The sequence below is a fragment of the Chiloscyllium plagiosum genome, unplaced genomic scaffold, assembly GCF_037043375.1.
Source record: "Chiloscyllium plagiosum isolate Xiang-an unplaced genomic scaffold, Cpla_swu_hap1 HiC_scaffold_13, whole genome shotgun sequence".
Lineage (NCBI taxonomy): Eukaryota > Metazoa > Chordata > Chondrichthyes > Orectolobiformes > Hemiscylliidae > Chiloscyllium > Chiloscyllium plagiosum.
The window spans coordinates 59,089,372-59,104,221 of NW_028270151.1; the positions used below are offsets into that span (position 1 = coordinate 59,089,372).

Sequence of the window (14,850 nt, forward strand, 5' to 3'; positions counted from 1 at the left end):
GAAATGGAGTATGAAGTATATTATTTGATACAAAAATTGTGGTATACTGTATTATTTAAAATTTTACTAGATAGCAATAAAGTGTTTCAATTACTGTTGTTCAGGTGTTTCTGTGCAGTGTGCATATTAATAAGAAAGCAGTATTTAACTTACCTAATTTCCTTTGACCAAATAATCATGCATAAGATCAGTTTCAATGTACCAAATGGAAAAATTCAAAATAAACTTTAGCTTATTAATCGCTTTTTGAAATAATACTGCTACTTCAAATAAGTAGTTACTTAAAGGATGACAAAAATGCTATTAATTAGTATTTACTCAGCAAACTGCTGCTTTATGAAAATTGAAATTAAATAGTCAAGTATATTTTAATTCCAATGATATGTAAGTCTTTGTGGCTATTGTATCTTTGTTTATATACTCCCCGACAGAGTACATGAATCTCTTCTTTGAGCAAAGATTACATCTTTTCCTTCCATTAATTATAGCTTTTAGTGTTCTGTTGGCAATAAAACTTTAAAATCTTAGAAATAGCACAATCATATTAATATTTGGTGTGCAATGTTATTGACTCAGTCACAGATCTGATGCTATGTATTACCCAGTTCTAACCGTTTCTAAAGACACATTATCATTGGAAAGATTATTGAAACTGTTTAATTGTTTTATATTCTCCACTGCCCAAAACCATAACTAAAATGTTGAATATTGCAGCTATTTTTATTACAGATGGTAGAAATCTATAACATCAAAACAGCTAGATTTGCTTCACTTACTTTCAATAATAACATCTGTATTTTGTTTACAGGCACAACATGTCTGATTGCATTGCTGTCGGACAAAGAGCTAACTGTTGCAAATGTTGGAGATTCTCGTGGTGTACTATGCGACAAAGAGGGGAATGCTGTTCCCCTTTCACATGACCATAAACCTTACCAGTTGAAGGAAAGAAAACGGATAAAAAGAGCAGGTAATGGGAAAGGGAAAAACTCATTTACTGTTTTCAAAAAGCTAAAATTGGTGCAAAATATCATAGGATGCATTCCCATTATCACTTTTGCTGCTGTTTAGCTGGGATGTTGTGTATTACTGTTGGCATTTTCATGTTACCATGAGTTAATCCCTACACTTGAGTAATACAATCTAGTCAAATCCAATATTGGCCCTTAGGTCTCATGACCATTGAAGTGGCAAGCTGTGATGAGTCACAGACAGGTCACTAAGTCAAGTACAATTCACTTGGGCTAGTGTTGTGTCAACAATGACCCATTGGTAAGTGAAGGTAAGAGAAACAGAGATGCAGAATATTTCTTCAAAGGTGAGAGATTAGAAGGTGATAATGTCCAAAGGAACCTAGGTATCTTTGTTTATAAGTTACTGAAAGCTAACATGATAGTGCATCAAGTGATTCAGAAGACAAATACCTGTTGGCTTTCATCACAAGAAGATTTCAATATAGTATCAAAGAAATCTTGTCTCAGTTGTATAGAACACTAGTTAGGCCACACCTGGTGTATTGTGTATGATACTGGTCCTCTTGCCTGTGGAAAGACATAGTTGTCAAAGAGGGCGGGCAGAGGAAGTTCAACATAGTGATGAGTTTGTGGGACTGCCCTATGAAGAGAAATTGAGGAGACTGGACCCGTCTTTCTTGAGTTTAAAAGAATATGAGGCAATTGCAAAGAAGCTTGCAAAATTCTTGAAGAGATTAGAGTAATTTCAGAAAGGATGTTTACCATGATTGTGGGGTTCAGAATCAGGAGAGTGTCTCAAAATAAAAGGGAAGTCATCCATGGCCAAATTTAGGTACTCAGGGTGACAGTGAATCTTTGGATTTCTCTACCCTGGATGGCTGTCATTCAGTCATTAAGTTCAAAACAGTTGTTAGATTTCTGTTTATAATGATATCAGGGGAAATGGGAATAGCATGGGAAAATGGCATTGACGTGGATAATCAGCCATGATACAGAATGGCAGAGCAGGCATTAGCCCACTCCTGTTCCTATGAAGGACCAGGAAGGGGAGAAATTAACTTAGGAATAAAATAGTGACTAAGGGAGATGGGTAGCTGTGACAATCAAGGAGGGCAATAATATTGGGGGAGGAGGAGCTGAGAGTATCATGAGTTCAGGTAATTACATCTTAAAACCTTAATAATGTTAAACGCACAACAAACAGCGGAGGCTAATGAAAAATATTTGGGGTCTTTGACTTAATAGAGAAGTGGAATACAAAGCAGGAACCTACTGCTAATTCTTGATAGCACAACTTGGACCTACCCAGTGATTTATTATTTCTGTGCAACACACTTTAATAAGGATGTCAAAACTTTAGAGAAGGTGTAGAGGACATTTAGGAAATGTGGGATTTCAGTTACATAAAGCGAATAGGAAAGCTTGGGTAGCTCTGCTTAGAGCAGAGAGAGTTTTGGGAGATGTAATAAATATTTTCAAAATTAAGAAAGGTTTTAATAGCATAAGGCTCTTTCCAATAACAAAAGGGTCAATAACCAATAAACACAGGTTTAATGTTACACAACCACAGATAAGATAAGGAGAAATTCTTTACCACAATATGTTGCTAAAGTCTGGAATGCACAATCTAAATGGCGAGGGTGGAGCTAATACAATAATAACTTCCAGGAGGCAACTGAAAAATACTGCAAGGGGAATATTTGCAGAGCAATGGGGAAGGGGCAGAAGAGTTAAGTTAATTGGATAGCTCTTTCCAAGAGTGAAATGGCCTTCAAGACTTGTTTCTGAGCTGTATTTTGTCTGTACATTTAAGGACTGTTTAATCATTGCATGCAGACCTGGGCAGACAAATCTTACAGTGGGGTCCTAAGATGAGCATTAAACCCATTGTTTGGGAATAATCAAAGTCTATTATATATCTAAAACTTAGGCACTGCACAATGACTTTTTTAGTCTTTACCAATATGGCTGCTTGTATATTTGCATCTTGTAATGAGTTGTGCACTTTCAACCTGTTCAATAACTGAATTCAATAACACAAAATAAATTTATTTATAATTTATTTTGTGTTCCTTATTTTATCAATTCATCAACAAATTATTTGAAATCAGCGTAACTGGTTGATTAGTAAGAGGGTTTAAATATCTTCAACCATTCCCTGGAATTTATACGGTTAAAGGGCAATTTATCAAATGTTCAAGATATTAAGGGGAATAAACAGAACCAATAGGGAGAAACTGTTTCTGTTAATTAAGAGTCCAGGTCTAGGACCAGCTCAGAAACAGGTCTTTAAGACCATCTTGCTCCTGTAAAGAATTATCCAATTAATGTAACTCCTCTGCCCCTTCTCTATTGCTGTACAAAGTTTCCTCTTCCAGTATTTCCCAACTGCCTCTTGGAAGTTATTATTGAATTAGTTTCCTCCAGCCTTTTAGCTTGCGCATTTCAGACTATAGTACCATATTATGTATACCCTAGGATATTTCAAGAGTATAATTAGGGAACGCTTCCACAATAATGTTGTAGAAATTTGGGACTTCCATCCATAATCTGCAGTTGATGCAATGTCAGTTGTTAATTCTAACTCTGAGATTGATAGACTTTTGTTACCCTAAGGGATATAACAGAAATAGATACATGGAGCTTGGTCACAGCTCAGCCATGAGGTCATTCAATGGAACAAGAGGTTTAAGCGGCCAAATGGCCTATTCCTGTTTATATGTTCCTAAAACACATGGTAAGCATTATACATCTACACAGAAACCAAAATTGTGATTGAATTAAGTGACTGCAATCAATTATATATGTAGTTTTAAGTGTGTTAAAATAAAAGAGCTTTATTTTTATCCGGTGATTTTATTAATCAATGTATATCAACATTAGGTTCTGATCCATGATTCCATGGCACAATAAGAAAAGTACAAATTCATTTCTATTACCGTATATACTCGAGTAAAAGTCGATCTCATATCAAAGTTAACTGCCTATTTCTGGCCAAAAAATCTGGAATTTTCCATATATCTCATGTAAAAGTTGACCCTAACTCTTCACAGATAACAGATGAATATTTGTGAGTCAAGATATTATCCTGTATGTAAATGTTACGATGAGGAAATGAATCTTTTTGTGCTATTACGTGATTTTATGTACATTTCACACCAATTTGACATGAAAGTTTAAGATGCATCAGGTCAGAGTCAGGTGACAACAAACCTCATGGAATACCTAGTTGAGATTTTGAAATTTCTCCATCATTTTATGTAAAAATGCCTTCCAGAAAAAAACAAAAGGTATATAGTAGCATTTAAACTGAAAGTTATTGAAGTTGCAGAGAAGACAAATAACTGTGTAGCAGCAAGAGAATGTTGTGTTTCAGAGAACCTTGTGAGAGACTGGAGAAAGAAATCGAACCAACTTCAGACAATGCTAAAATGAGTAGTTTTGAACGCTAAACACAGGTAAACTTTGCAAGTAGCCACAATTGAAGAAAAATGTTGCCGAATGGGTACTTGAAAATCATCAAAATGGAAAAGATAATTGTTGTGAAGCTTTCTGAATCCATGCATGAAATGAATCAAAGAAGGATGGAGTTTCAGATATTAAGGCAAGTGTTGGATGGTGCTCAAGGTCTATGAGAAGGCATGACTTAATACTTTGGCAGAGAACTAACACTGCACAAAAGCTGCCTGCTGAACTAGAAGATAAGATATTACCGTTACACCAGCTTGTAATCAGAAATCGACAGAAGGAAGGCTACAAGTTATCATGCATTGGAAACATGGACAATTGGGCTTCTGCTAATGATTCAGTATTTGAACTGTAGCATGAATTTCAGCCCCTCAAAAGTAGTATCCATGTTATAGTTGACCCCATAAATTTAACTTTAAAAAAAGTCTAAAAAATTCGACTTTTACATGGTGTATATGGTATACAATAGAAAAATACTTTATCACAATATAGAAACACGCATTTTAAGTATACACATGCTTTATTTTATTATAGGTGGTTTCATAAGTTTCAATGGTTCATGGAGGGTCCAAGGAATTTTGGCAATGTCTCGTTCTCTGGGAGATTACCCTCTTAAAAACCTCAAAGTCGTAATCTCTGACCCTGATATTCTGTCTTTTGACCTGGATAAACTACAACCACAGTTCATGATATTGGCCTCAGATGGTCTCTGGGATGCTTTCAGCAATGAAGAAGCTGTGAGATTCATCAAAGAACGTCTTGACGAGCCACACTTCGGAGCAAAGAGCATTGTTCTGCAGTCTTTCTACAGAGGATGTCCTGATAACATAACTGTAATGGTGGTAAAATTCAGAAACAACAGTAAGACAGAAGACCAGTGAATGACATTGAGCACGGGGGCAAGGTTCTTCAAGTAATGCTGTGCAAATGTTAGCAATGTGTGTGATAATAATAGTAAAGGTCATGATATTTACATCCGAATGGTCAGTGCTAGACGGCTTGTAGAATTGGACAAACCAAGTAGCTGCACATTCATTTTAACTGACTGAGGTCAAAATATCATCCTTTTTATCAATAATCATTTTCAAATCTCTTCTAATATTTCTATTATATGTAATACAATGCACAGTGCAAATCTTATGCTACAATACTAAATTAATTGTGATCAACAGTTTTATAAAGAATAGCCAATTTAAGCAATAAAGCAAAAACTAATTAACATTCAGGATCCCTGTTGCTGATTCAGTGGTTTTCATAATCAGTAAAACAGCTACTGAGCAGACATTCATTGAATTGAAAAAATGTGAATAAATTTAACTAACACCGACAGAAGAAGAATTCTTTTAAAAATGTGTATGAAAAGGAAAATAAATGTGCATAATTTACAGCATAAATTCTTAGGCACATAGTATATGAACAGTTGACATGTAACAAAGATTTAGTTATTTGGAGTTGCCTCTCTTTATAGTTTTCTCCTGGCACAGACACTATGAGTTACTGAATCTTTTCTATCACTAGGATGATAGGTTTGTATAACTTCTCAGTGGTCTTCCTCTTGCTGCTTTATGATCAGCTGATAATGTCAATAGCTTCTGGGTAAAAAAAGTCTGTGTACATTGTGCCAACTAAATCCTGGCTACACAGTTACCAAATTCAAGCATTTTCCACAGTCTACAGTAATGATTTTCAATTAACAGAAGTTAATATAATGGAAGACGTAAAATTTGCAGCCAATTTGACATTACTCCTTTTGCACTTTTGCAAAAAGTCAAAATTATCCCCACGTGTGCTCTGCCTATCTTTACACTATAAATATTTGAAGTAGCTTTCTCAGACATTAGTGAATTATGCATGATCTGTCATACCAACCTCACATTTTAAACTAAAGATTTCTTTTTCTCAGTAAGACTCACAGATCATTGTCAATCAATCACAATTCTACTTTTCATTAGCATGTTTGCCAAAGTGGCAAGTTTGGAATGAATCAGATCCAATCCAATTTTTCTTAGCTGTATGTAGGACATAGACTATAAAGAGCTCAGCATTGTGCTAGTCAACTCTTGTAATCCTATTTTTTGGTGAGGGTCAACTTTGTTGTATGCAGATGGTGCATTCCACTTCACAAGATGTAACTAGTTAAACAGTCAGTAAAAAGTTAAATTAGGATTCAGATTTGCCTCCCTCTTTACTGCTAGGGCTAAGGGATTAATTTTATATGAACAAGAAATTGGTTTCATTGTTATATCTACGCAGTCAGTGTTGTGACAAAGTAGTTACTCAGTGACTTGGCACGGTGGCTCAGTGGTTAGCACTGCTGCCTCACAGCACTCAGGTCCCAAGTTTGATTCCAGCCTCGAGTGACTGTCTGTGTGGAGTTTGCATGTTCTCCCCGTGTCTGTGTGGGTTGCCTCTGGGTGCTCCGGTTTCCTCCCACAGTCCAAAGATGTGCAGATCAGGTGAATTGGCCGTGCTAAATTGCCCATAATATTAGGTGCATTAGTCAGAGGGTCGGTGTAGACTTGTGGGGCCAAACGACCTGTTTCCACACTGTAGGGAATCTAATCAAAACTTCAGAAGCAATCTGCCATAAATTATTTACAAGTATCAAATATTCCACTGAAAAAAATCAACCTAACATTGAACAAATATCAAACTTGACATGTTGATTTAATAATAAACAATGTAAGGTTTAATGAGAACAAGAATACATAACAATTAAACTAACTACTTCATTTATCAATGGTCCACAGAATACCTATCCCAAGTTTTAAATTCTTACATGTATCATCTACTGATTATTATGTCAGAATCATAAACTTTAAATAAAGCAAAACAGACATATATCTCGACAGGAGGTTTCTTAGCCAGTGCTAATTATGATACAGTACAAATGTATAAAACAGGCATTGAGTATTAGAATTAGAATGAGTTTTATCATCATGTGTACTCAAGTACAGGAGTACGGTGAAAAGTGTATAAAGTCACAATTCCTGATGCCATCTTAAGTACAAAGGTATCTAGGTACAAATTCTTGATTAAAACAAAATTATACTGATGAATAATGAGGAAACAGTTCAGTTTTCTGCTACCTCAAAAGAACATGAACTTTCTTAGTAAAGTAATATGGTAGTCACATTTTGAGTAGCATAGATATGTAGGTTTATACTATAAATGCAAGGAAGGTAATCAAGTATCTTCTGAATGCTCAATGTCTTACACCTTACAATAATGATTTACATGATAATGATACATGATATACATTCTATTAAATTACAAAGTAGAGCCTCTATTCAATCAGCTTGGTTTTGCTATTAAAAGACTAATTTAAGATAAACAGAAATTGTGCATTCCTAATACTGGCTGAATGAACTCAGAATCAAAATGCGGTTATCTATTCATTGCAGCAATTTTCAAGGCTTATTAGGATTGTGTTTAGAAGTCATCAATGAAATAGCTTTACTAAAAAACAATAGTAATAATAGGGCTATTTTTCATTCACTTCTTCAGGTAAAAAGTAGATGTGAGTATGAATAATTGCTTAATGTCTTGATTATATTTTTCTTAAAATTAGTAGTTTTTCCTCCTAATTTAATACTAACTGATCCATCTCAAGATGCAAAATGAATATACATAATCATTATTAAATTTACATCAAAATAGATGTAACATTCGTATCACATAGTAGCTTGTAGTATGTACAAAATTTGAATGCTGAAATTAATGTATAATGAGTGGACTTGTCCAGCTTTGCCCACAAACTCGTTCAGTAAGCTTAACAAAACTAAACTTTGAAGATTGTACAGTGAAGCAATATGTCGCTTTTGGTCCGCTGTTCCTAAAAATGTTGGCTGAATTAATTCTAATTGTACAATTGATTTTTAACAATTCCCAAAGAAATCATTTTTACATCTGTTCATAGGAGTGTAGGAGAATGTAGGAATTGTAACATACAATATTGGAAGTCTTCTAAAAGTATGAAGTATTGTTATGCAAATAAACTTTGGGAATTTCTTTGTTTATGAACAAGGATGAAAAAGCAGACATGCATGAAAAGTAACAGTTGATTTATTATCCATGGCCTCAGCATTCCCACCCATCTGAGTAATTAGAATTGCTTTCAAAAGCAGAGAGAAATTCAAGATGAACTTGTTTAGGGCTCACAGAGGTAATGAACACCATTATCTAGCTACAGTGATTATTTCAAAGATGATTATTTTACCAATGATAGATGTGATGTGGGTAATGATAATGGACAAGATTGTCAGGAAATTTCTGAGGCACCAATGCAAGTGGAGAAGAATCTCTGTTTGTCCTTGCTCAATTTTCGAGATTATTTCTGAAATTCAGGGGAGGATATGGTGTGCTAAAGGCACTGTACATAATAAAGGCTATAGGGCCTGACAACATTCCAGTGTGGTACTGAAGACTTGTGCTGCAGAAATATCTGCACCCCTAAGCAAACTGCTCCCAGTACAGCTATAACACTGGCATTTACCTGAAACTGGACAATTGTCCAGCTTTGTCCCATGCAATCTGTGAATATTGTTTTTATTGCACATCTGAGAGGAACCATTGATGTCTAAACTGGAAAAGGTAATGATCCAATTTGATCTATCTTTCTAAGGTACAGCACATTCCTTGGAAAGGCCCAAATTGGCCAAAACACATTTTTTAAATACGCTACTTCAACTGGAATTAAAGTGACCAGCTGTGATGGCTCCAAAATCCTACGGGGTTTACAGGTGGGAAATCAGAAGGATTATTCTTCTGTTGTAGAATTCTAACATAATCAGAATCTGACACCCAACTGTTCGCTGTGAGCTCTCTAGCATCCAGAAATTTGAGATCAGAGTGTTACGGAGTAAGAGCATTGATTATTTTCAGAGTGTTCTTACTAAAAGCATTAATGTAGTAACCCATACTTGGTATATCATGGTAAAGAAAGGATTAGTAAGAGAAATTATGGGATGTCATCTGGAAAGTTCAAAATTTATAGTAATTACCCAAGGCAATGTTTCCCAGCTACGTCATATGGTACAGAAGCAAAGACTGAGGAAAGTCAGATTCACTTGGGAGACTGTGACTGATGTCTTAGCAGGGTATATGATAGTGGAAACCTCTCCCCAGTGCCAGTCACTAATCTCCAAGTAATTTGAAGCCAAAGTTACTGCAAGTTACAACTGGAAGCTCAAAGCCTCGGTAACAACAGTACAGCTTTTAACAATTATTCTTCTGTGTGAAAACCTTGAGGAGCTAAACATCTGTTTTGATGTTGCTATCTCGGTATTGGATATCCTGCTCCCAATATCAAACACCATTCTAATGTCATTCAGGAAGACAATAGCAACTCAGTGGGCACAATTTTAACTTCGTGAGGAGATGAGTTTTGACTGAGTTAAAATTTTGCTCATTTGCTTCTGCTCCTGTGGCCACCACTTGAAAGCAAACCTACTTGAGTTCAGCAGGAACATGCAACATGCTAGATCTGAATCAATTAGCCTGTCAATATCATTACCAATTCCTTACCTGGATGTTGTCTTTGCACATCCTCATTAGAGTCACATTTTCTGAATTGTATCAATTTGCACTGCTCCCTATTTTAAGTACCATTTGTGTCTATTGATACACAGCTATGTGGTGCTCCTTTAATGTGATTAGTGGCTGAGTAAATTCTCCTTAATCTGTGAAAATAGCAGATGGTAAAAAAATTGGTATATAACCAGATTCACCATTTGCACAGTGCATTGTATTTACATTATTACATGCTGAAACAGTGTCTGTACAATGTTTAAAAAGTATTATATGACACATACAGTATCACATTCGGATATGTATGCATTCAAGTTTACATTTCAATCTTCATAGACTCAAACCTTTCCACAATTTTATAGAGCATATTCCATCAGTTATGTTATCCAATTTCTTTCCAAATAGTATGTGCTGCGCCCTTATTCTTTAAATCTAAATTCATTCAGATCTTGTCACATGATATAGGCATAGCGATTTGTCTTCACCTATGCGTGATAAGCATTACTAGGATAGAGTGCAGGGAAGAAAATCAGGCAGGGATGGTTGCATGCTGATAACAGAGACTGCCTAATTCTTTGTAAAACTGGTGTCTGCCCTCATGGACACATGTTCCACTCCACCTACATTTTCTTTCTAAGCTCCACTCAGATAGTGCATAGACAGTAAAAATCTAAGTTTCCCCTATACTTTTCAAACTGCTTCCCAACCAACAGACGATAAATGAGTATCAACTCAAATTGTACACCATTCTATGATTCTATGGCATCTCTATGATAGGATGGGATTTAGACTTCACACACACTTATGCCATATTATGTCCTTTAACATAAAGAATGTGTGAATAAGACAGATTCAAAATAATAAAAATGGGTTATTTTCCTTGTTTATTGCCACTGTGAGATGGGATGCCAGCATAACAATTTTAAAACTTCTGTCCTAAATCAAAGCACTCTGATTTGTAACATCATACATTAATTGGATTTGGGGATGGACATACTGCATGACAAAGAGAATACATTTAACATCAAGGGTGCATTAGTCAGTGCATTTTCATGGCTGAAAATATAATATCCTAAGCCCAGAAGCTTCTGAATAGAAGAACAGTTGGGTCTTCCTATATTTTTATCAACTTGTTCTAATTTTGTTGATATTGTTGCCTTATTTTAAATCCAATTTTATTTATTGTTTAAAAAGTACTTTTGTTTAATGAATCTGAACATGGAGTCTAGGATAAATATGGTTAAAATGTACAATAATTTCTTGTTTTAGGTTCTGAAGACCTGCATGGCTCTATATTTGTCTCTAGGAGACAGTACAGACTGCAAGTAATGAATCTAACATGGTGTTTTGGATGTAAAGAAACCATATTGTCTTAGTTTCGTACTGGGCAACAAAGTATCATCTTTTGTATGCTTAAATTGTACAGTACTTAATTCCAGGACATGAATTACATTACAAAGGTTAGTGGCTAGATAGAACTGGTGAAATGATTATGTATAAATACTAACTATATGTAAAACACTGTGATGATAAACATCAGAAAGTGTCAAACTACTGAAAATGTGGGCAAGCAGTTGTATTGTGCAAACAATAAAATAAAAATATGGATTTCTAATTTTGAACCAAAGGAATCATTTCTGTGACAGATATTTGTGGAGATAAAGAGAATGATTATTTTAATTGAAGGTATATCATTACTCCACTTGCACAAATTCGTGTTTTCTGCAATTATTTCTCAGAGGTGATTGATTGATTTTAGGTCCCTGAGTGAAAAATTAAAATATCCTCTTTCCTTGTGCTTCCCTTCTGTGTAACAGAATTGCTACTTCTGGTTAGACAGCTTCCTAGGTGTTCCATCACATTTCGCACAGTCTTCCACCACCCTCTCCCAGTCAGTCCTTGACACATTCTCCTGGTATATCACCTTGCTGGAACAAATTGGAAATGAATATATCCTTTGTTACACAATTGGTTGATTTTTGACTCAACTTTTCTTTAAACTATATTCAGCACTTTCAAAACTAATTTGCATTAAGTGGGGAGAAAGAAAATAGGAAGAACGGACCTTGGTTGAATCCTACTATGTGGGCTCAGTCCAAATTATAGTCACAGAGTTATAGAGACGTTTAGCACGGAAACAGACCCTTCGGTCCAACTCATCCATGCCGACCAGATATCCTAAATAAACCTAGTCCCATTTGCCAGCATTTGACGCATAGCCCTCTAGATCCTTCATTTTCATATACCCATCCAGATGCCTTTTAATGTTGTAATTGTACCAGCCTCCACCACTTCCTCTGGCAGCTCATTCCATACACACACTACCCTCTGTGTGAAAAAGTTGCCCCTTTTAAGTCTTTCCCCTTTTAAATCTTTTCCCTCTCACCTTAAACATATGTCCTCCAGTTTTAGATTCCCCGACCCTGAGGAAAAGACCTTGTCTAGCATCCTATCCATACCCATCATGATTTATAAACCTCTATAAGGTCACCCCCCAGCCTCCGAAGCTCCAGGGAAAATAGCCCAAGTCTATTCAGCCTCTCTCTGGAGCTCAAACTGACCAACCCTGGTAAAATCCTTGTAATTTTTTTTCTGAACCCTTTCAAGTTTTACAACATCCTATAACAGGGAGACCAGAATTGAATGCAATATTCCAATAACAACCTAACTAATGTCCTGTACAGCCACAACATGACCTCCCAACTGCTATATTCAATGTATTGACCAATAAAGGAAAGCACACCAAACGCCTTCCTCACTATCCTATCTATCTGTGACTCCACCTTCAAGGAAATATGAACCTGCACTCCAAAGTCTCTTTGTTCAGCAACACTCCCCAAGACCTTACCATTAAGTGTATAGGTCCTGCCCTGAATTGCCTTTCCAAAATTCAATACTTCATGTTTATCTAAATTAAACTCGATCTGCCCTACCATAACCACCCTATTGCTCTTATAGATAATTGAGATCTATTAACAAATTTGTTTCTCAATTTCCTGCTGACAATTTGGGAGTCTATATTACAATCCTAATAAAATAATCATCTTTTTCTTATTTCTCAGTTCCACTCAAATAACTTGCCTGGACGTATTTCCAGGAATATTCTCCCTAAATACAGCCGTAGTGTATCCCTAATCAAAAATGCCACTCCCCCTCCTCTCTTGCCCCCCCCCCCCATCTTTCCTATAGCATCTATACCCTGTAACATTACACTGCCAGTCGATCCATCCCTGAGCCACATTCTGTAATTGCTATGATACTCCAGTCACATGTTCCCAACCATGGTTCATCTGCCTTACCTGTTAGGCCTATTGCATTGAAATAAATGCAGTTTAACTTATCAGTCCTACCTCGTTCTCTAATTTGTTCCTGACTGCCCTGACTTACTCCTTTTCCCAACTGTACCAGTCTCAAACTGTCTTCTTTCCTTGTTTCAAGTTTTCTGAAGGGATTTCTGTTACAAGGTCTATCTTATCAAATTCATTCCATTAACTACCCACCTCCACGCCGTGGTGTCCCTCAAGGCTTATTCCATGCATCATTCCCAGAACAACTTGCCACTCAGTGGAGATCCACCAAAAGACCAGCATTCCTTCTGGCTGTGCCACTTTTATAAGGTTACTGTATACCCAGACAAGCACTGATATTACAAATATGCCCTGCCTGGTCAAGGATAGATTGTTAACAGTTCAGAAAAGGGGAAAATGGCACCATGATTCTCCAGTAGGGATCTGGAGGTCCTGGTCAAATTGGAGGACCAATAGAGAAGGTCACAATACCAGACCATGGCAGACCGGTCCGAGATTGCTACAATCCAGCTGTTCTGCAAGAATGTGAATGACCTTCTCTTGCTGCCTGAGTTTCAGTGCCACACTCTTAGCTGCCTCAAACTCACTTTACCACTCCACCCAACTCAGTCTCATTCATGCACATCACCTGTAACCACTAGCTATGACACCTTCTATCTCTTGTGACTTGCATCTACAGCTAGCATCTCCTCCACCTCGACAGAGAAATACCTGGCTCCGCCAAAAGCCACCTGCTGGACTTCTGGGGTTGAGAGTCAAGATTAGAGTGGTGAATCAGGATATGAAGGGCTTTTGCCCGAAACGTCGATTTTCCTGCTCCTCGGATGCTGCCTGACCTGCTGTGCTTTTCTAGCACCACTCTAATCTTGACTCTCATCTCCAGCATCTGCAGTCTTCACTTTCGCCTTCTGGAGATGAGAGTACTGAGGCCTCAGAGAAAACAACAGCAAGGCTGCCTCTTAAACTCTCCACAACTTCCTCCAGTTCAGATACTGATACCTTGGTGGGAACGTTAGGCTTCTAGAATTTGGGACCGCAATCGAGTGAACATCTCACAGTGACAGCTCCACAGCTGGCTGAGGAAGAAATGCCCCAAGCCACTGGCATTCAGGGGACTGTCAGAGACCAGGTACCTGCTCAGTCCCAGGCAGGAGAGGACCAAGGGGTGTAAGCAATCAGGAGCTTTATCCACATGCACTGGCAGAAATGGGACACAATGACCCACATCCCCCAGAAGCTGCAATGATGCAGTGAACCATGCAACCATCCGTCCTCCTCAATGGACAGGTTGGCAGTTGCTATCGAGAGCCAGCCCAGCACCCATAGAATTTCCACACACATGCACTCCATTGCCCCAGTCATTGGTCTTCAGGATGGGGAACCTGGCCCACATTCCAGGTACTCCTTGCTGACGAGGTGACAGGGCAGATCCAGGAGGTACTGAGCTGGAGGATGAACCATACACAAATCCACCAGCAGTCTCCTCTCAGATACATAAGAGACACACTTGGCCCTTCATCTCCATCATGACAAGGGTCAATTTGCAGGAAGCCCCTTAGCATGTCAGGCTT

The 14,850-nt window shown here is 37.2% G+C and overlaps 1 protein-coding gene across 1 annotated transcript in view; it reads left to right on the plus strand.

The window, feature by feature from the left end:
* ppm1lb (protein phosphatase, Mg2+/Mn2+ dependent, 1Lb) overlaps window positions 1-7,619 on the plus strand; it is a 173,410-nt gene extending 165,791 nt beyond the window's left edge. Inside the window, exons 3-4 of the mRNA XM_087993637.1 lie at window positions 809-970; window positions 4,977-7,619. Of these exons, the coding sequence (XP_087849763.1) occupies window positions 809-970; window positions 4,977-5,323 (509 nt within the window). The 3' untranslated portion in view covers window positions 5,324-7,619. The remainder of the gene's footprint in view (window positions 1-808; window positions 971-4,976) is intronic.
* Window positions 7,620-14,850: the final 7,231 nt, after the last annotated feature.